At 37.6% G+C, this 22,333-nt stretch overlaps 2 protein-coding genes across 3 annotated transcripts; one reads left to right on the forward strand and one right to left on the reverse strand.

Moving 5' to 3' along the window:
* The first annotated feature begins 2,406 nt into the window (after nucleotides 1-2,406).
* LOC145062307 (protein SOSEKI 1-like) lies at nucleotides 2,407-5,567 on the forward strand. The gene is made up of 7 exons (XM_079009924.1): nucleotides 2,407-2,752; nucleotides 3,137-3,309; nucleotides 3,412-3,481; nucleotides 3,651-3,769; nucleotides 4,262-4,883; nucleotides 5,012-5,107; nucleotides 5,252-5,567. The coding sequence occupies exons 2-7, from the start codon at nucleotides 3,144-3,146 to the stop codon at nucleotides 5,349-5,351; spliced, it is 1,173 nt and encodes a 390-aa protein (XP_078866050.1). The 5' UTR covers nucleotides 2,407-2,752; nucleotides 3,137-3,143; the 3' UTR covers nucleotides 5,352-5,567.
* A 123-nt stretch (nucleotides 5,568-5,690) lies between these two features.
* Nucleotides 5,691-8,518, reverse strand: LOC145062172 (transmembrane protein, putative (DUF677)). Of its 2 annotated transcripts, none has more exons than XM_079009803.1 (2): nucleotides 8,323-8,518; nucleotides 5,691-6,805 (listed from the first exon to the last, which is right to left on the reverse strand). In XM_079009803.1, the coding sequence occupies exons 1-2, from the start codon at nucleotides 8,369-8,371 to the stop codon at nucleotides 5,769-5,771; spliced, it is 1,086 nt and encodes a 361-aa protein (XP_078865929.1). In that variant the 5' UTR covers nucleotides 8,372-8,518; the 3' UTR covers nucleotides 5,691-5,768. The 2 variants fall into 2 exon arrangements, with proteins under 2 accessions (XP_078865929.1, XP_078865928.1); XM_079009802.1 differs by having other exon boundaries at nucleotides 5,691-6,808; nucleotides 8,323-8,516.
* Nucleotides 8,519-22,333: the final 13,815 nt, after the last annotated feature.

Below are 22,333 nucleotides of genomic sequence, written 5' to 3' on the forward strand. Positions count from 1 at the left end.
GGTTTTTGCTCACCCCTACACCTAGCCGATTAGTCCCTTGACCCTAGTCCACCGACTAGCTAATGTCAAACGTTTTTTGCAACCTTTATATATATATATATATATATATATATATATATATATATATATATATATATATATATATATATATATATATATATATATATATATATCCCAGGCGGCATTTGTCTTTTTTCTTTTTTTTTCCAAAAGCTTGTCTTGGCCTTTTTTGTGTATGGAGCTATGGCTGTTAATCGGGCCAATTCGATTGAGTTTCGGGTTAAACGGGTCGGGTTAGTCGGGTTTTCACAAAAAATAATTTAACTTGACACCCGACCCTGTTAAGGTATGGGTTGGTCGGGTCCGGGTTAATCGGGTTAATAGGGTCGGGTTAGCCGGGTTAGTCGGGTTAATACACTAAACACTTAATTTAAACATAATATATATGGTTTTTTCAAGAGTGCAATATGATATAAACCCAAACCATATTTTTAACTCTTTTCTTAACATCAAGAATGCATACAAAGTGAAATAAATTAAAAATAATATATTATGGACCTCATGGTTATTACAAGATACAAGAAAGCATGCATACCACAATAGCTAAAAGAGTTCTTCCATTATAAATATTAAATACATGAACTTTTAATCTCTAGTTAACGATCAACACCATGTAGTTTATTCATATTTATAGTTAGTTTAAAGTAGAAATAACTATCAAAATAAAATATTTACTTTCTCAGCCACTCTAGTACTTTTGAGAGTGAAAGTTTTATATCTTTTTGGACTTCAACTTCACAAATGGGAGTTACTTGACCCTCGTATGCTTCTAGAGTCACAAAAATTTACATTTTCAAAGGGTTTGCAGTCATTTTGTATTATTCAAGTAGAGAGCAGTGGAATATGTAAAGGTTGTGAATTCCTAACCGGGTTATTCAGGTTAACCCGACAAACCCAATTTTTTTTTTTAAATCAACCCTAAACCCGATTTGTAGTTAGCGTCGGGTTTAGGGTTGATTTTTACAAAAAAAAAAAATAAAAATAAAAATCGGGTTTCGGGTCAACCCGAATAACCCGATTTAGAATTGTAACACTATTGAACCCGACCCTAATTACCTTATTCAGTTTAGGGTCGGGTCGGGTTAATCAGGTTCGGATTTTTTTGACACCCCTAATTATGGTGGTGGCGGTCATGAGTAGTGGCGGAGGTGGTGGGTGGTGTAGTGGTGGAGGTGGTAATGGTGGTAGTAACAGTGGTGGTGGTGAGGGTGGTGGCGGAGGTGATGGCGGTGATGGTGGCAGTGATGGTATGGTCGTGGTGGTGGAGGTGGAGGTGAAAGGTAGTGTGGTGGTGACGGTGGTGGTGGGTGGGTGTGGCAGTGGTGGTAATGGTTGTGTGTAGCGGGTGATGACGACGGTGATGTGTGGTGGTGGTGGTTGTAGCTGAGGTGGGTAGCGGTGGAAGTGGTTGATGGTGGTGGAGGTGATGGTGCTAATAGGTGGAGGGTGGTGGTAGCAGAGGTACCAGTGGTGGTGTGTAGCGGTGGTGGTGGGTGGTGGTAATGGTAGCGACAGGAGGGTTACATATGTAGTGTAAAATGGGTAATATAGTAACATTCAACATTCTCACTAAGAAATTTTAATTCCTTAAGTTTTTGGATGAAATTTATTTTCCCTCGTTGGAAGAAAAATTTGACTCATTTAGAAATCCAATTCTTTTTGAAAACTTGAACCAAACGAAGGAAAGTGATGAAATTAAATTTCAATTCTTTCTAATTTTCAATAGAATCCAGCGAACCAAACGACATGTAAAGGATTTTGTTTTGTCGTAGCTGTCGCAAATCTGATATTTATTAAAGTTTTTTTTTTTTTTTTTTTTTTTTTTTTTTTTTTTTTTCCTTTGGTACTTCTGACATATTTTATTATATTGGTAATTTTTCATAGGTAATTTTCCCCCTTTTTAGTAGTTGCCTGTTTATATGTTTAAAATGGTGTGTTTATATTAGTAACAACTAACAAGTTGACAATTCGGAATATATAATTTATGTAAAAAACCATTTTCGTATATAAATAGACAGAAAATAAAACATAATTTAATAAATTAAGTTGTATCTAATCTCACAAATAAATTTGATTGAAAATTCATCTTAAGATAGATATTGCAATTTACTATAAAGCTTTTTTATAAAGAATGTTTTGACTTTTTAGAAGTAATACACAAGTTTATCGGGACAATGAACATATTCAGCACTGTACTAATAAAGAATTGAAAAGGGTTTTAAGACTTGAAAAATTCAAACTGTCCTCTAACGTCCTCCAATAATTGTCTCCATTATTTTCTCTTTGGGATTATATAAACTGTTAAACCAGATCATGCGAAAACAGAATGAATCATAACATAAAAAAGAAATAAAAAAGAAACTTTTGTGGTTTTTAAGAGAACTTAAGTTGGTCAAAAGATGGCCATGTAACAAAACCATATCACGGGAATTCAGATAAAACTTCTCGGGGAGTCGGCCACCTTGCCGTGTTTCTCTATAAGGTAGCTCCATTTCTGTTCCCCATTCCCACTTTTTGAGCTGCAAACACCCCCCACCCCCACCTCTCTCCGGTGATTGATCTGATACACAGAATCCTTCATCTCTTTAGTGATATTCAGATATAACTCTATTATAAGTCATCCATATCTCTATCTTATAAATGATCCGAGTCTACTTAGTTATCTCTCACATCGGCAGCTTTATGCTTTCAGGTAATCTCGAAACCCGATGTTTAAAACACATATGAATTCTTTTGAAAAATTTATGATTTCTTTATCTCCTATAGGCAAATAGTAGCTGGTTTTTGGGAGGCCTGCATATATTATATGCATGAAATGTCTTTTGGTCTTGTAATTCAATATTTAGGATTAAATATTCATAAACAAAACGAAATCTTTGTTGTCTTTTGTCGTTTAGTGGAGCATGCATGCCGGCAACTAAAGACATAGATTTTGTCTTTGCTTATATTTTATTATTGCATTCTTTGAGTTGTATGGGGTAGATAGTAATAGAATTATCGTATCATTCGTAGTAGTTACCTAAAAAGTCCAACTTTTTGTTTGCCTGTTGGTTTGTCTTTCGATTTCTCTTTGCAGAGAACTAATGGAGGCCCAACCTCCAGCTGGTAGTGGTGGTGGTGCTCGTGGTGGTGGAGGTGGTGAGATGAGGAAAGTCCACATCGTTTATTTTCTTAGTCATAAAGGACGTATCGAGCATCCACATCTCATTCGTGTTCATCATCACTCGCGCAATGGAGTTAGATTGAGAGGTTAGTAGTTACTGATATCAAATCATGAAATAGAAATCGTAGTGATGTGTATAATCGATCTGAGACTCTATTTTCTTTCTTTTAATGTCATTGATGATGAAGATATTAAGAGATGGTTATCGGAGCTACGAGGGAAAGACATGCCAGAGAGCTTTGCTTGGTCATACAAGAGGTTTGATTTTTTTCTCGTTTTCTCTCTTTTTAATGATCAATTCGAACATACGGGATTTACCTAAGATTTCAAGAATCCTAATTCATTTGATGCTAAGGGTAATGCATTCTGTAATATGAAATGGTGTGAGTAACCTGATGATTGATGAGGGTTGATGTGATTCTTGTAGAAGGTACAAGGCTGGATATGTATGGCAAGACCTACTGGATGAAGATCTTATAACCCCAATCTCTGATAATGAATATGTCCTTAAAGGTTCAGAAATTTCCTCCATCACTATCACTAATGGTAATTTTCACTTTCCTTTGTTAGAGTTTTGATTACTATTCACCATATAAGTCCCAAAAAAGAGGGTTGGGCTCTTGGAGTAATGGGTTAAAACACTTCAAATTTTATGACATGTTATATGTTGAATTGAGCTACAATACTTTTCGTGTTTTTTTTTTTTTGGTATTTCACAAAAAGCTAATAATTCTAAATAAGATTCACATAGTTCTTGTTAAGAACAATAATCCAAAATAAGACAATTTTCAAGGATGTAATTACTACACAAACATTTTTAGTATGACCCGTTAATTACCTTGTTAACTAATTCTTTAAAATCCACCTATTTCACTAGGTAGCAATAAGATGCTATCCAAATCCACTTATTTACATATAAAATTGTTGAGATTAACCCTTCTCATTCCCCTAGTATACAAACTAGGATCAGCATTCAGTTCAACCAAGCTTAGAGTTCTCTAAATACATGGAATCTTAATGTTCAATGTCGTATCACAGATCTTAGTTCATATGGAGAAGAAGAAGTGTCCAAACCAAAAAGCTCTCCCTCATTCAAGGTTGACATCAAAGATCCAACAATCTCTTTAGTGAAAGAAACAGAAGAGAATTCGATCAACTTATCAACAAAAACGTCATTTGAAATTGAAGAATTGCCTTCGTATTATGGCTCTGAAACCTCAACGGAAGACACAACAAAGCAGCAAGAAGATTATCAATTTCTTGGCCCATGTAAACATGCAGAAGTACGAAGCCAAAAGAAAACTGAGCTTGATTCCTTATTTGATAATTACTTGAACAAAAACAAGAACGATAATACAAACAAGAAGGATGGAAACCAGAAAGAAACGAGTAGTTCCAAATCGTCCCCATCATTAAATAATTCGTGTGGAAGATTGGGTGCATCTCATATGTTTCTGAATTTGCTCACCTGTGGGATTGTAGACGCCAATGAATCAGCTGTGTCTGTAATCAACAGAAGAAATAGTACATCTTCTATGATGAATGTAGCTTCCAGTAAGGATAAAAATATCGGACAAGTTGTAAAAGGAGACAAAATTGGGGGATCTGAAAGGGTTTTCAGAGGCCATTGGCCCACTTTAGAGCAACAAAGAGAGAGCAGGTAAAATGATCAGAAAGCTTAATCATAATACCCTTCGATTCTCTTTTTAATTCTTATTGTTTCTTGCTCTTGTGTTTTTTTCAAATTTGAATGCTTCAATAATCATATATTATATATGTTTTGTACAGGAAGGAGGGATCAAAGAAGAGTTATAACCTCAATGACTCTAGTAACAAAAAGACATTTCCAGTTGGTTATAAGTTTGTGAATGGCCCTTATTGCTCGTAAGTTCAATTCTTAATCTCAACATCATCTCAAAAGAAACATATAACAAAATAAATTTTGAAGTATAGTTTATGTTGATTTCTAATATTCTTGAAATTCATATCTAATTGATGCATGACAAACATTTTGTATTTTTGATGCAGGCAATGTGGGAGGCAATTCAATCCTGAGAAACTTCACACCCACATGAAGTCATGTAGAGGATTGAAATCTTTGATTAAGGCTGCAAAATCGAAGTTCTAAAGCTGCTGAAAACATTAAATCATCACTGTTTCAAACTTTAACTTGACATATACACACACATTTTAGTTTCTTTTATAGGATTTAGACACTAGTTATTGATTACTCTTACAGATAATTCTGTAAAGAAGTTTTCTTTTAACAATCTCCAAATCTCTTCAATGTAAAATCTCCCCAAAGTAATGCATAGCAGTTAATTCAGAAAGTTGCATAAGAAAATGTTGGCTAATGCTTCTGCTTCTAAACTTGTCTTCAGAGGTTTCCGAACTTTTAAAACTGGCTAATACTTGCAAAATTATTATACATAGTATTAATTTAAGTAAAAGTATTTATGTTATTCAGGTAGTATTTTATTTATTAAGAGTTTTCCAACTACAATGGTTATTGATAAACAAATTATGAAATACGGTATTCACAAAACTAATTCATACAAAGTTCTTTAACAACGAGATTTCTTGCTCTATTGATGGTCATGAAACACAAGTACAAATGCTCCTCTAACTCATCAAGTTGTTCACAGAAACTCAAATCAGTCTTCTTCAATTGTCGACCAAATTCTTCAACACTTTGAACCCGATTATGTCCCCTCTTGAGCCAAAACTTAGTCGTTGCTTTCATATGCTCAAGCTCATCATTGAGTCGACCAACAAGTCGACTCACTGTGTCCAAATCCCTATTCAATATATACATCCCCTTAGCCGCCACATCCAGCTGAGCCGATAGCTTAGCCAACTTACCACTCGAACCCAACCCCATTGCCGCCACTACCATCCCGGGAGCCGCCACTATAACCGCTAGACCATGAGTCACGATGATTACAGTCAACGAAACGGTCAAAACCACTAGAGTAACCGCGGATCCATGCTTGATCTTATTGATCCTTTGAAGCTTCATCTGAGCCATGTCACGCCTCAATTCGAGTCGTTTTAGTAACTTGAAACATGCAAGTTGAACAGCTTGGACGCCTTGAGATGATTTAGGGACTGTGAACGGGTTAACCGAATTCGAAAAGTCGGTTAACCGGGCTTGTATGATCTTAAAATTGCTAATGAAAGAAACTTTTGTAGTTTCAATCGATTTCAATGCGGTTTTTAGCGAACGATAGTTCGATCTTAGTCGATCAACATCTTGTAAAAGTGCCCCACAAACGATAGAAGCGTTTGCGGTTTCAGTGAAGTAATCGGACAAAAGGGTGTGGTTTTTTGCATGGTGGTTAGCCATGGCTAGGATTTGAGTGACTGTTGGTTGATCAGGGTCTAGGAGGTTTTCAGCAAAGAGTCGATAGGATGGGAGTCGAGCTGCAGTGACTGAACTAAGAGTTTTGTTTATGGTCGAACCACCATGGGTCGAGTCGAGGACTCGAGTCCAGAAGTCGATGTATGATTGGGTTCTGAACGTATTGGCATACTCTTCACGAACGTCGATTTCCAGTGAACTGCTCGATGAGGTGTGTTTGACTGCTACAGAAATGATAAAACTAAGCAAAATAAGGACATGACAACGTTTTCTAAAACATATGTTAAATATATATATATATATATATATATATATATATATATCTATATATATATATATATATATATATATATATATATATATATATATATATATATATATATATATATATATATATATATTTTTGTTTATGCAATTAAACGTGATTTTGGACATCACATGGTTATTCGTAAATGATTTGTAGGTAACAATGTTTATCCATACAATAAGTTATGTTTTAAAATATTATACAATAGATTGTTATGTATAAAGAAAATTTGTGATTAGTTATTTGGTAAAAAAATATTTAACTTCTTACATAATTTTGCTTAGTAAATACTTAAAAAGAATATATATTTATATGAAGAAGCATTTAATCCTTAATTAAAGTAAGTAATTACGGGCCGGTTACAATGTTATATATTTTGTTGTGAAAATAATATATTATTTAGTATTTTGTTTAACATCAATTACTGCATAAATATATAAAAGAGACACAATATTGTTACAAAACGGATATCTAACTTTTTTCCTAATGATTTGCCACACACATGTGATTTCTTAGACCGGACAATCCTTGTATATGTGTCCAACAATATTTACAAGAAGCAAACACAACATGAACCGTAAAACAAATGTGTCGTGAACATCAACACGAACACGATAACCAATTTGTGTGATGCGTGATAGGACACAAATAAATAGATACGATTTTAACCGTGTTATGCGAAAACACGAATAGACACATTTCACTTGTAAGACGGAAATTTGTTTATACTTGTCACGCGTCAATATGAATTTGTTTATATATGTTTATATGTGCCATGTGTTGACTCGAATTTACACGAATATATGTGTTTTATATGTGTTACATGTCGATACATATTTGTTTCGTGTCTTATACATGTTTAAACAGGTAAATTTGTGTTTGACAATTTAATACACAAAACACGAATTTAAAATATGTGTCGATACAAAAAAACACGAAACATGGATTTCTAAAACACATATACGGAAATGTCATGTCGTGTATTGAATGATCAGGTCTAGGAATTTTCTATTTATTTAGGGTTCTATTCAAGAAATAATGATATATTATTGTGATTTATTTAATATATTATCTTCATTTCGTTTTTTTTGGTCTTACCTTGTTGTATTAATTTAAAAAAATCTATTTATTTTATAATAACAAAGTATTTCTTTTTTCTGTGGTAGTTGATTTTTGAATGTATAATGTTATAGTATAAAATTACAAACTAGACTGATTTTTTTTTTCAAAATAAATAATCCGAAACACGATATTGAATTACTAAAATGAAAGTATGATGCTCTAATATACAAAGGAAACGATATTCATTATTATTTTATGCATTAAACTTTGTATATTAACATAATTTTTCCAAACTAATTAACTTATCTATTTTGAAATTAAGGTGTTTTGGTGAAGGCTAAATATGTTAAGTATTGTGAAATTACGTACCATTGCAAGATGATAACTTGATCGTCGGCATGCATGTCTTAAATCTCATCGTGACTTCGTGAGTGCAGTTAGGATCGTGTTCCAATGGAAAAGCCAAAAAATGGGAAGAAATGATGCAGTTTTTGGATTCAAATTCGCAAAAAATATTTAAACAGGAATTTATTGTAATTGAAGAAAGAAGTTGAAGACATAAATTGAGGTTTTTTATAAGTGGGGAGAAGCCTTTGTTCTTTTGGTTTGGTCTTGCTTGGAAGCATTAAAAGATCGATTTTCCTTCAAAAGCTTATGGTGAAAGTGAAGAAGCCTTATCCATTTTAACATGATTTCTTTTCATTTTACCAAAAATAGCCTTATACGATAAACCAAATATAGGTTTTTATTTTTCTTATATAAAATACCATATTGAAAAACCTACGCATTTATAGTAGTAACTTCCAATTGAAGTGAAAGTATAATGTTATGACATAAAAAAATAAATTAAATACTATGATACATAAAAACAATATATATATATATATATATATATATATATATATATATATATATATATATATATATATAGTAATATTTTAGATGTAGATTTACAACAAAATATTAAAAAACCTATAAACCATGATATCTTGTAATAATTGCTAATGGATAATATGTAAATTTATCGTAAAATGTTTCTATGAAAAGTTACTATTTTTTAAATTACCCAAAACAAAAGATTGCTATTTTTCGTACTTTCTGTTACTTTAGATGGAAGAGAGGATGCAAAGAATGAGATTGATAAGCGACGTCTAAGACAACTTGAAAGCAATGTATTCGATTTGGGGGTACATGAACTCCAATATATAGTAACATCTTTTGTCAACCGACAAACCTTATATGTCTTTGTTGACAATGTATTTTCCAGTAATTCCAAAGTATTATTCCACCACCAAATATAAAACAATATATAGAAAAGGGCTCACTATTAGTGCGTTACAATAACAATGGTCCATACTCCAGAACACACAAATATAATACATATACATGCAGTGTACATCCTCACTTGGTTGAAACGGAAGACTGAGAACGAACATTTAAATTGGATATGAAGTCAAGAAACAAAGATGAAGGGAGCCATTTGGTGAAGATATCAGCATACTTAGAGAGCGAATGGATGTGAAGCACACAAATCTGACTCAATACGACATTTTCTCACACAAAATAAATGTCAATCTCTATGTGTTTTGTGTGTTGATGTTGAATCTGATTGTTGGATAAGTAGACATCTAACATTATCATAGTAGACTATAGTGGTTGAAAGGTGAAAGTAGAGCTCACGCAACAGATTGTGAAGCCAACATGTCTTAGCAATGACATTCGCAACACCTTGAAACTTAGTTTTGGAACTTGACCGGGAGATCGTTCCTTGTTGCTTGGATGATAAAAAGAGAAGGCTATGTCAAAGGAAATCACAATATCTTGAAGTGGAACGTCTATTAGTTAGGCAGCCTGCCCAATCAGCATTAAAATAGCTAAGTACTGTAATGTACCAACAAGGCTTATATATAGAGTCAGATCAACTACTGGAGATTTGATGCCATCAAACTTAGCTGATGTATCACAGGAGTGCGACCAGGTTTGCAGTTAACAATCTTAACCCGCTCAAGAATCTCGGTGGCATATTTCTTCTGAGTTAAGAACATGCCATGGTGATCTCTACTGACCGCAATATTGAGGAAGAAATTCAGAGAGCCCAAATTAGACATTGCGAACTCTAGGCATAGAGTAGTAATAGTCTACTGAAGGAGTCTGGTGGAGGAAGCAATCAAGATAATATCATCTACATACAGTAGTAAGTAAGCAATATGTGTATCCTATCTAAAGATAAAAAGTTACGAATTTGATTAGTTGTTGATGAAGCTATAACTAGTAATGAGCTAAGCAAATATGTAGTACCACACTTGAGGAGCCTATTTTAAACCATAAAGAGACCTCTTAAGAAGCTAGACATGATCTGGAAATGAGGGGTCACTAAAACGTGGTGGTTGATACATGTATATAGTCTCCTAAAGATGGTCGTGAAAAAAACTCATTATTCACAACTAACTAATAAGCGAACCGGTGGTGTAGTATAGCCAAGCTAAGGAAGGTCCAGATAGTGGTTGGTTTGACAACCAGGTTGAAGGTCTCGCCACAGTTAATATCAAGTTGTTGACTACAAATGTTAGCAACCAAGCGCACCTTGTATCGAGATAATGACTCATATGCATTATATTTCATTTTGAAGAACCAAATACAATTAACAACATTAGTAGTAAAAGGTCGAGGCACAAGTACATAAGTATTGTTATAAATAAGTGCATTATATTCTTCGTGCATAACATTAAACTAGTTGCGATCTCGAAAAGGCTTTAGAATAATTGCAGGGAAGAGGATGAAAGATGATTCAATGCGTAGATTTAGCTTTCAAATTGCCTTATAGATTTCATATCTAGCACATGTAGGAATTGAGTGATTGTTATAGGAGAAGAAGGTGGAATAGGAGGAGATGGTTAGGAAGAAGATGAGGATTAGGTTGTTGGGTGAGATGTGAAGGTTGAAGGAGGGAGTTGTGAATATGTCGGTATTTATGGTTGAAAGGGTAGGGGTGTATCTCGAGGGCGAAATGGAAAGTTTAGGCTATTACATATGTTTCGGTTATGATCAATATGGAGGAAATCCTAATTAGGTGCAAGATTTGGGTTCATGGAACCTAAAGGAAGATGGACTTGCCAAATATGACATATCTAGAGATAATGATTTGTTTTGTGTGAAGGTTAAATCTTCGGTACCCTTTATGATTTTAAGGGTAACCAAGGAATATGCATGAGGTGGAACAAGGTTGAAGTTTGTGATAAGTATGAAGGCGTGGATAACAAAGACAACCAAATACCCATCGATAGGAGTAGGATGATTATTTGTTAAGTAGTTTGTGAAAGGGTGTATCATGATGTAGAGTAGCGGAGGGCAATATATTGACCAAATGGGTGGCCATATGAGATCTTCCACCCAATAAGGTTTTGGAAGGTGTGCTTGAAACAAAAGGGTGCGAACAACATTCTTAAGTGTTCACAATATGCATTTAGATTTTATGCTTTGTTGGATTATGTATGGGCATGAAAAATTACATATGAATACCATGGGTGTTACATAATTTTTAAAATTGTTCTCAAATTCTATTCCATTATCGCATTGGAAAATTGGAATCCTGATATTTAACTGAGTTTTACGTAAGCACATAAATGTAAGAATTTTGAAAACACCTCATATTTTTGTCATAAAGCATATACCCAAACAAATTGAAAAAAATTGATCAAGGATTATAACATAAAATTTTATGCCACTGTGACTTTGAAATAGAGATGTCCAAACATCATAATGAATAGCAAGAAAAAGAATAATAACATTAATTTGAGATAAATCAAAAGATAAACGAATATGCTTGCCAAGTTGACATGTATGAGAAAAAGAGGAATCCTTTTTATTACATGAAATAGAGTTTTGGAAACTATATATTTAACGACTTGTTGATCGAGGTGACCAAGTCTTTGATGCCAAGTGCAAGGGATAAAAAAGATAAGCACTTTAGGAGAAGGGTTGTGATGGTGTATGATCGTTCGTGCTGTCACGTCGAAGGAGGATTTGACGACTTTGGTAGTCCTTCACATAAAAAAAGAAATTCGTCCAATTCAATAGTACACTTATTATAAGGGGTAAATTTTCGCATAGAGATGAGATTTTTAATAATGCGATGTATAATCATAACATCTTTAAAGATAAAAGTGTGATAAGGATTTTGACTAAGAGTGGCGTTATTTGTGACATCCCCATTTTCACTGCTAGAAAAGACCGATTTTGTTTACGCTTTATAAAAATCAGAGTACTTCTTTTAATAAAAATGTTGCGGAATTTACCCCCAGAAAAACATGATAAATATGTTATTAAAACATTTTCGAAAAACGTATTTTATTCATTTTAAAACGTTTGGGATGTCATCGTTAATACAGAAACATAAGCATAAACAGAACTTACATTTATTTACACTAGTGATCTACATCTCTTTAAATCTCTCAGTGTAATGTGACTTCATATCAACACCTGTGATATAAATAAACTGAGTGGGTCAGGTTGGGAAACCTGGTGAGTACACAGGGTTTTCAACCCACTATAATATAATTATTATGTTTAAACAATCAAGCAATTAAACCCCATTACCCATCCCCATTATATTCTCTATTCTTAAGGATCTATCCTAAGAATCAGCTTATTCCTCGTTCATTCGTTCCTAAGGATCATCCAAAGGAATCGGCACGAAGTCCATCGTTGCCATGGTTTACGCAACGGGCACTAAGTCTGCATAGTCGCCAGGGTTTAGGCACTAAGTCTGCATAGTCGTCAGGGTTTAGGCATCAAGTCTGCATGATCACCAAGTCTGCATGGTCACTAAGGTTTAGAGTACACCGGGTGAACACATCGTTCACAACACCTACAGGTTGCGAGTCTGCTAGTGTTCCACTGGACTGTCTAGAATAGTCCGTGGTTGTCATCCATACTCTGCTGAATGACGGGGACATCGTTTGGGAAAAAGGCTTCTCACATCGTACACCTCTCACCCATACCTCATGGTCTATATCACCTCTCAACTCATCGTCCAACTCGTATTTCATCTATTATATCTACCCATGTTTTACCCCAACATTTTCGTAGATATAAAATACATATATAGTTTAAATCATTTAAAACATGTATAAAATCTTTCACCGAGCATAGACAGCAAGTAAACAGACAATATGCACACATAGCACGTAGTAAATACTTCATATCTATGTGTAAGTTGAAGGGGACCATGCACTCACTCGAAAGGTTGGCGACTCAGCACTCGGACAACGCTTCGATACTCTCAAACAATTTTCCTTCGATAAAACCTAATACCCATACAACTAGGGTTTAGTCTAACGATAACCACGACAAATTAATAGTCTAGCTATTATTATTATTATTATTATATAAGCGTTAAATAACACTCAATATAACTCATAATAATAGCCCAAATACTCATTATAAGTTCCTAATAGCGTTACTATATTAAAACATAAGCTATACTAAAGATAGGGTAGGCATAGCTTACTTACAGCGGGTTTTCTCGAAAATCGGGCTTCGCTGGAGCAGCGTTCCCGAGCCGAAAGGCTCTTTTCTCGGGAGTTCGGGAGCGTCGTGGCTTCCTTCGGGTTCTAGGGGGTTTACCTAGGCTTTAGGGGGGTTTGGGAGGCTAGAGAAAGAAACTAGAGAGAGAAAGTGAGTTTGGGAGGTGTGAAGAAGAGGCTAGACCCGGCACCTCTATTTATAGTGAAAATATCTGATGGACTTGCCAAGTAGGGAGACCTACTCGCCGAGTTGGTGCAAGTGGTGGCCTTCTGGTGGTGCCACATGTCCAATTCTGGTGGTGCCACGTCACCCCCTATCGCCTATCAGCCTTCAAACTGAGAAAAATCATAACTCTCGCATACGAGCTCCATTTTCGACGTTCTTTTTTTCAACGCGTAGGTAAAATCAAGATCTACAACTTTCATTTAGACTCCGTCGGCTAGTTCTCGACTGATCTCAAATTTAACAGTAGGAGGCTTTTAGATTGTTAAATGACTGCGATGAAGTCGTAACTCCTTCATACGGAATCCGTTTTCATCTATCTTTTTACCGTTGAGTTCCTATTAATGAGATCTTGAACTCTCATTTAGGTCGCGTAAGCCAAAAACCACTCGAACTAAAACTCGAGTTTCTGGCCGTGCACTGCTAAGCTGAATCTTAGAAAAATCATAACTTCCTCATACGAAGTCAGATTTGGGCGTTCTTTTTATAGACGCTCTTAGTTTAACATATTCTACGACTTTCTTTTAGATTGTTAAGGATAAATCTCGCTCTATCGTAAATTCACTATTTATGCTTCCCGGTGCCGTGCCGGTTTTGCCGTAAAATTTCGACGGGCCATAACTTCTTCGTGATAATTCGGATTTCGGCATTCTTTATATGTACGGAAAACTTGTGACATATTCCACAACTTGGTTAAGATTATTTATTATAAATAATCTTTTGTCAGAAAGTCATTTTCGACCCCTATTGCCTCTAAATTGACTAGCCCGGAACTGCGGGCGTTACAATTATCCCCCCCTTAGGATGATTACGTCCCGGAATCATCAACGAAACAGGGCTCGTATAATGACTCCATACGTCATCTATTCATCCTAGGTAATAACTTCAATATTCCTTCAAGTCTATCTCTTAGACTCATTTATTGTAAGCAGTACTCGATCGTGCACCTGCTCTCTACCTCAGGCTAGACTCCAAATTATGACCTATCATCATGTGATGCACGTTTAGACTCATGTCTCTTAGAGTTAAATTCTAAAACAGACTATGCCTTCCTTCATGTTTTAATGTGATATAATCACACTTCAACATGTAGCATTTCTAGCTACTAACTTCTTTAACAACGAGCACGATACTTCTATAGATCGCTTTGATTTCAATTGTTTGGTTTAAGTCGGACGCTACATCAAACTTGGTTCTCTGAACCATGTAACCTACTCATCGTAGTCGGACTTAATGTGATATGATCACTAGGGTCGGGATAACAACAATTTTTTCTTAGTCATTACCGAAACAATGGTAACGCCATACTTGAATAAAACGAAATCAATTATTAGTTTCTTGGTAACCTTGTGACTTTCCCTGATCCAAGCGTGAGTCCTGTGCTTCCGGTAGTATATGCATCTACTACCTTTCACACCTACTCATACTCGTCCCAAGTATTGTCTCGCAATTTTCCATGTCACCATACAAGAAAATCACATAACAGTTTAACACATCAGATAACAAAACGAAGGCTTTATTATTTCTTGAAACGATTACATAGGTGTTCAAGTTCACCCTCGACTATGCCTTTAATAGGCTACATCATACGATAATATGGCTACTGCATAACTTGATCTTCGGATATGAAGTCCTCATCCTTGATTCCTCGCATGGTTTTCCGCTTCGTCGAGGATCATGTGGAATGCCCTTGGCCTTGGTGGCGTGTTTGGCCTTGTTGCATCGTTTTTCTTTGGGCAGTCCCTAGAGATATGCCCTTCTTTGTTACATCCATAGCACACCTTCTTGTTGGACGTACACTTGCTGGCGTAATGCCCTGTCTTTCCACATTTGTAGCAAGTCACCTCCTCGCCACATTTCCCGAAGTGCTTCTTTTTACACTTCTCGCACCACTTGGATTCACCTCCTCCTATTTCTTCCGTTTTTGAGAATTTCCTTTCTTTGTTGGATTTTAAAGATCCTTCATGCTTCCTTTTTTCTCCTGCCTTGTCTTTTTATAGACCCCTTTCTCTTATCTGGGCCTCTACATTCTTAGCTGCTCTAACAACTGTTTTCAAGGTAGTTTCCATTTTGACCATTGGGCCGAAGTCTGTGGGCAGTCCGTTAACAAACCTATCGATCTTTGAGAGTTCAGTACGCACCAAGTAGAGGAATAGCTTCATCCTCTTGGTGAATGCGGTGGCATACTCATCAACACTCATCTTCCCTTTCTTCAGGTTTTGAAACTCGTTGTTTAGGTCTATCAGATCTATCTCTGAGTAGTACTGCATTTTCAACTGTTCCAAGAACTCCTCCCATGACATCCTTAGGGCTTCTCCTCGTGCCATCGTATCTACCAATAGCTTCCACCAGCTCAAGACTCTAGTTTGCAGTTGTCTTACTACGAAGACAGTCTTATGTTTCTCGCTACAGTTGCAGCTCTCAAACACCATCTCCATATCAGAGATCCAATCCATAATCTCAACCGGCTTCAGGCTTCCTGAGAGACTCGGTGGTTTCGCACCCAAGAAATTCTTGTACATTCGCCCATCCTTGTCGTTTCTCCCCTCCGGGCCTTCCCTTCGTTCGCCTTGAGTCCCCACTTGACTCACTTGGCGGCTGTAGTTCCCTTCCTCAGATTGTTCGGGAATTGGCTCGGTCGGCTCAACATGTATGGTAGGTTCGTCCCTATTTTTGTGGAACATATGTCTCATTTCTTCCCTTTGTTCGTCTAGCATAGCCCGAATCACGGCTTGAACTCCAGCCATGGTGACTGGCTCAGGTGCAACTTCTTCTACAACATGTATTTGCTGAACCACTGGGGTTGAGGGGGTTTGTTCCTATTTCCATTTGTCTTTACGTTTCCCCTACGGGTCCTTGCCATCTTGATCTATACACCGAATAAGGCGAATCTAGATCTTAATTTAGGATTGACGTTTAAATCATCCTTATCCCTCCTAAATGTTTATATTCTAGTTCTAATATCATATTCGTACGTTTAGAATCCTAAACACATAAGGTTTCCAGATCCGGTCGGCTACAGACCATAGATCCGATCAAACTATAGCATAAAAAATCATTTAGCACATAAAAGCAATTTAGGCATCAATCCTAAAATAAGCTAGTGCTCACACCTCACAATCATCGCTTAGCATTCTAAGTTTAAGTCTAGAAATAAATCCATATTCCTAGTTCGCTTAAACTAACGCTCTGATACCAACTGTGACATCCCCGTTTTCACGGCCAGAAAAGACCGATTTTGTTTATGCTTTATAAAAATCAGAGTACTTCTTTTAATAAAAATGTTGCGGCATTTATCCCCAGATAAACATGATAAATACGTTATTAAAACATTTTCGAAGAAACGTATTTTATTCATTTTAAAACGTTTGGGATGTCATCGTTAATACAGAAACATAAGCATAAACAGAACTTACATTTATTTACACTAGTGATCTACATCTTTTTAAATCTCTCAGTGTAATGTGACTTCATATCAACACCTGTGATATAAATAAACTGAGTGGGTCAGGTTGGGAAACCTGGTGAGTACACAGGGTTTTCAACCCACAATAATATAATTATTATGTTTAAACAATCAAGCAATTAAACCCCATTACCCATCCCCATTATATTCTCTATTCTTAAGGATCTACCCTAAGAATCAGCTTATTCCTCGTTCATTCGTTCCTAAGGATCATCCAAAGGAATCGGCACGAAGTCCATCGTTGCCATGGTTTACACAACGGGCACTAAGTCTGCATAGTCGCCAAGGTTTAGGCACTAAGTCTGCATAGTCGTCAGGGTTTAGGCATCAAGTCTGCATGGTCACCAAGGTTTAGAGTACACCGGGTGAACACATCGTTCACAACACCTACAGGTTGCGAGCCTGCTAGTGTTCCACTGGACTGTCTAGAATAGTCTGAGGTTGTCATCCATACTCTGCTGAATGACGGGGACATCGTTTAGGAAAAAGGCTTCTCACATCGTACACCTCTCACCCATACCTCATGGTCTATATCACCTCTCAACTCATCGTCCAACTCATATTTCATCTATTATATCTACCCATGTTTTACCCCAACATTTTCGTAGATATAAAATACATATATAGTTTAAATCATTTAAAACATGTATAAAATCTTTCACCGAGCATAGACAGCAAGTAAACAGACAATATGCACACATAGCACGTAGTAAATACTTCATATCTATGTGTAAGTTGAAGGGGACCATGCACTCACTTGAAAGGTTGGCGACTCAGCACTCGGACAGCGCTTCGATACTCTCAAACAATTTTCCTTCGATAAAACCTAATACCAATACCACTAGGGTTTAGTCTAACGATAACCGCGACAAATTAATAGTCTAGCTATTATTATTATATAAGCGTTAAATAAAACTCAATATAACTCATAATAATAGCCCAAATACTCATTATAAGTTCCTAATAACGTTACGATATTAAAACATAAGCTATACTAAAGATAGGGTAGGCATAGCTCACTTACAGCGGGTTTTCTCAAAAATTGGGCTTCGCTAGAGCAGCGTTCCCGAGCCGAAAGGCTCTTTTCTCGGGACTCCGGGAGTGTTGTGGCTTCCTTCGGGTGCTTGGGGGTTTACCTAGGCTTTAGGGGGGGGGGGTTTGGGAGGCTAGAGAGAGAAACTAGAGAGAGAAAGTGAGTTTGGGAGGTGTGAAGAAGAGGCTAGACCCGGCACCTCTATTTATAGTGAAAATATCTGATGGACTTGCCGAGTAGGGAGACCTACTCGCCGAGTTGGTGCAAGTGGTGGCCTTCTGGTGGTGCCACATGTCCAATTCTGGTGGTGCCACGTCACCCCTTATCGCGTATCAGCCTTCAAACTGAGAAAAATCATAACTCTTGCATACGAGCTCCGTTTTTGACGTTCTTTTTTTTCAACGCGTAGGTAAAATCAAGATCTACAACTTTCATTTAGACTCCGTCGGCTAGTTCTCGACTGATCTCAAATTTAACAGTAGGAGGCTTTTAGATTGTTAAATGACTGCGAAGAAGTCGTAACTACTTCATACGGAATCCGTTTCCGTCTATCTTTTTACCGTTGAGTTCCCTTCCTCAGATTGTTTGGGAATTGGCTCGGTCGGCTCAACATGTATGGTAGGTCTGTCCCTATTTTCATGGAACATCTGTCTCATTTCTTCCCTTTGTTCATCTTGCATAGCCCGAATCACGGCTTGAATTCCATCCATGGTGACTGGCTCAGGTGCAACTTCTTCTACAACATGTATTTGTTGAACCACTGGGGGTTGAGGGGGTTTGTTCCTATTTCCATTTGCCTTTACGTTTCCCCTACGGTTCCTTGCCATCTTGATCTATACACCGAATAAGGCGAATCTAGATCTTAATTTAGGATTGACGTTTAAATCATCCTTATCCCTCCGAAATTTTTATATGCTAGTTCTAATATCGTATTCGTACGTTTAGAATCCTAAACACATATGGTTTCTAGATCCGGTCGGCTACAGACCATAGATCCGATCAAACTATAGCATAACTGATGAGTTAAGAAACTCTTTGATCATTTAGATCTTCTAACAGGTTAATCACAAAAACGATAAACATAATATAAAACACAAGAATGAATCAAAATATGTCGAATGATTCAATAGATTTAAGCCTCAGCAGAGCTCGATAAAGAACTTCCGTTGTAGAGGTTGTTAGGGTTACAAACGATAAAGATCAAATCTTTTAGAGTAATTGACTTCCAAAAACTTACGTACTAAGATGCATGCAAGCGCTTATAAATACAAAACCCTAGATATAACTCACGGATGGACAGGCCCAATCCGGAGACTAAATGGACTAAATAGCGAGCCCAAGACGCAAAACCTTTTAGACCCTACAATCTCCCCCTTTGCGTCAATTGGAGCGAGACTATCACTTCGGCTTGTTGGGTCCAGCTGCAGGAACTTTCTTAGTGGTATCAAACAGACGTGGGATGAGAGCAAGGATGGTCTGTCTAAAGCGAATGTACCACTGAATCATGTCATCAAAATACTTCTTGTCATCTGCTGAATTCTACATGCATCGATGAATGATTCCCAAAACATGTTCCAAGCATGCAGTGGTGTAAAGGTGCTTATCTGCCAAGGCAAACAGGCATTTTTAGCCTTCGTTCCTTGTAAACATGACAAAATTCCACTTCGGGAAAATTCTTCCCATCTGCATCATGTTCAAATCACTAGCAGAGCCAACATGAGAAATAGTAAGCTTTTTCTTGAAGATGCTAGCGATCTCCTGATCCATCTTGACAACCTCCATAATGTAGCATACGAGCATCCTTTTGAAGTGATCAATAATTGGACCATACTCAACTTCGTTGGTGAGGAGGATGTTATGCAAAATAATCCAATCATGTGGATTCAGGTTGGGAAGATCAGCAAGTGATATAGCATGTTCGGCTTTAGCAGAACCCCTCAGTACTTTGGACCGAACGTTCGTGAAGTTCCCCTCACGAAACGGCTTGAGGACCCGAACGTTGATGATTTTCTGAGCGCTCCAAGTCTGATACTGTGGTTGAGCAGACTTCAGATAAAATTCGACAAGCTCCCTATCAACCTTTGGATGAGGATGAGGGACATCAGCAACGTTATCAAAAGCATGGAAGATGAAGGCTTTTCGGGTCAGTGGCATGTCGAACTGAGAATCGACATAATTGATTCGATCCAATGAAATCACCGGTTCGAGCCACAGGATGCTGGGAGTTTCAATTGCCTCTTTTAAAAGCTTCTCAAGAGTCCACGGAGGAAAAAGAGTTTTCCTACTCTCAAGAAGGTCATGAGCCTCCTTCATTTTTCGTTCGTTCGCCTCGAACTCTCTGGCAACGCGAGCGCTCATGTCAGCATCTTTATCCCGGCCTTGTTTCTTTAAGAGATCAGCGATGGTCTCTTTATCATCATCATCACTGTCTTCAGCAATCTTCTTTCCTTTGTCTTTGACACTCGAACCTGAGGGTTGACCTGCTGGAGGAGGTTCGGTTGCTTTAGTTGCTGTAGAAGTGGGAGGAGGTTGAGACACATCTTCTCCCCCTTGTTTCGGATGGGCCACGAACTCAAGAAGCCCTTCAAGTTTGCTGAGTAGGGCAAGGGCAGGAGCAAGCTTCTCTGCGAGAGTACGCCTCACGGAATAATTCAGGATCAGATCATGTGCTTCAAGGATGTTAGAAAGGGCGGCGTGGACATCCGAAACACACGATGAAAAAACCGCACGCTCAGATCGAAAAGATGCAACTTCCTTTTCATATTGTAAAAGATGAAGACTCTTGACCTTGAGAGCAGTGGTCTTGCGAGCGAGAGCATCCATCACTGAGTTCTCTGAAGCGAGATCTTCTTGCAGTTTTGTCAGGCGCTCCTCAACAGTCGCCTGAAACGGTTTGTTGTCATCACTGAGAGATTGACGAAGACTGGCAAAGGACTCCAGTTCAGAGGCAACTGAAGTGGCCAGCTTGTTGACAAGAGAGTCAAGCTTCTTTTCATTGGAATCAGCAGTTTCTTGTAAAGACTGCAAAATAAAAGTAGCGTCAACAAATAGTTTTTTGACTTTTTCGGTCGCTGTTGCACACGCCTTGGTAGAGGCATCAATAGCGGCAGTGGCAGAGTTGATGGAGGCTTCATGAGCCTTAGTAAACGTATCAACAAGCCCCTGAATAGCAGCCTCTGAGATAGTAGATCGTGAGGAAGAAGAGGAGGAAGCAATGAGAGAGTCGATTTTCTCATGAAGCTCCTTCAGATGCTTCTTGGTGACTGGAGCATCATCATCATCATCGCTTTGCATTTGATACGGACTGTAATAGACCGAGTCAAATGTCATGTCCTCTCCTCCAAGAAAAGGTTCTTCATTATCTGTTGAGTGAGCAGGAGATGAGGGTGAGGGTGGAGGCTCGGTTGTGGAGGTAGGTTCGGGTACAGATGTATGTTCGGTAGCAGGAGTGGGTTTGGGTGCTGTAGTAGGAGCCCCCGTATCAGATACGTTGGTTCTAACTCCAGCGGTGGTTGTGGTGGTTGCTTCAGTGAAAATAGGAGGTGGTACAGGGATAGAGGTGGGTGGTATGTTAGTAGTGGAGGTTATGGGGGGAATGGAAATAGAGATGGAGATTGGGGGAGGAGAGACAGGTCTAGTGGAAATAGGTACCTCAGGAGTAGGCGAACATGGAGGAGTATCACCTCGAGGGGACCCTTCAGAGTCTGAACTCTCTTCCTCAGATTCGTTGGAGGAGGAGGCAAGAATAAGCTTTCGCCTGGGTTGAGTCTTCCTCTTCTTTGGTGGAGGAGATTGAGCTGCTTCGGTAGGTTTGCGTTTCTTCGGAGAAGGACCTTTCACTCCTTTGACAACCTTCTTGTCTTTTCCCTTGTCATTTTTCTTGCCCCTGGGAGCAGGCCTATCAGCATCATGGATTGACTGAATCATGTCAAGAGTGAGCTCTCTGGGACCAGAGTGACAAAACTCCTTGTAAGTTTTGATGATGCGGCTGCTGCTTGGAACACACCCATACATTGACTCAGGGATTGAGCCAACAAACTGAAATTTAGATCAATCAGAGACGATTATCTTCGTAGTGTGAAAGGTTCCAATGGAGGACAGTGAAGAATCATCAACAATGGGAACGTGATACT

This window comes from Lactuca serriola, chromosome 7 (genome assembly GCF_051521515.1).
Source record: "Lactuca serriola cultivar US96UC23 chromosome 7, Lser_US96UC23_V15, whole genome shotgun sequence".
In the NCBI taxonomy this organism is placed as follows: Eukaryota; Viridiplantae; Streptophyta; class Magnoliopsida; order Asterales; family Asteraceae; genus Lactuca; species Lactuca serriola.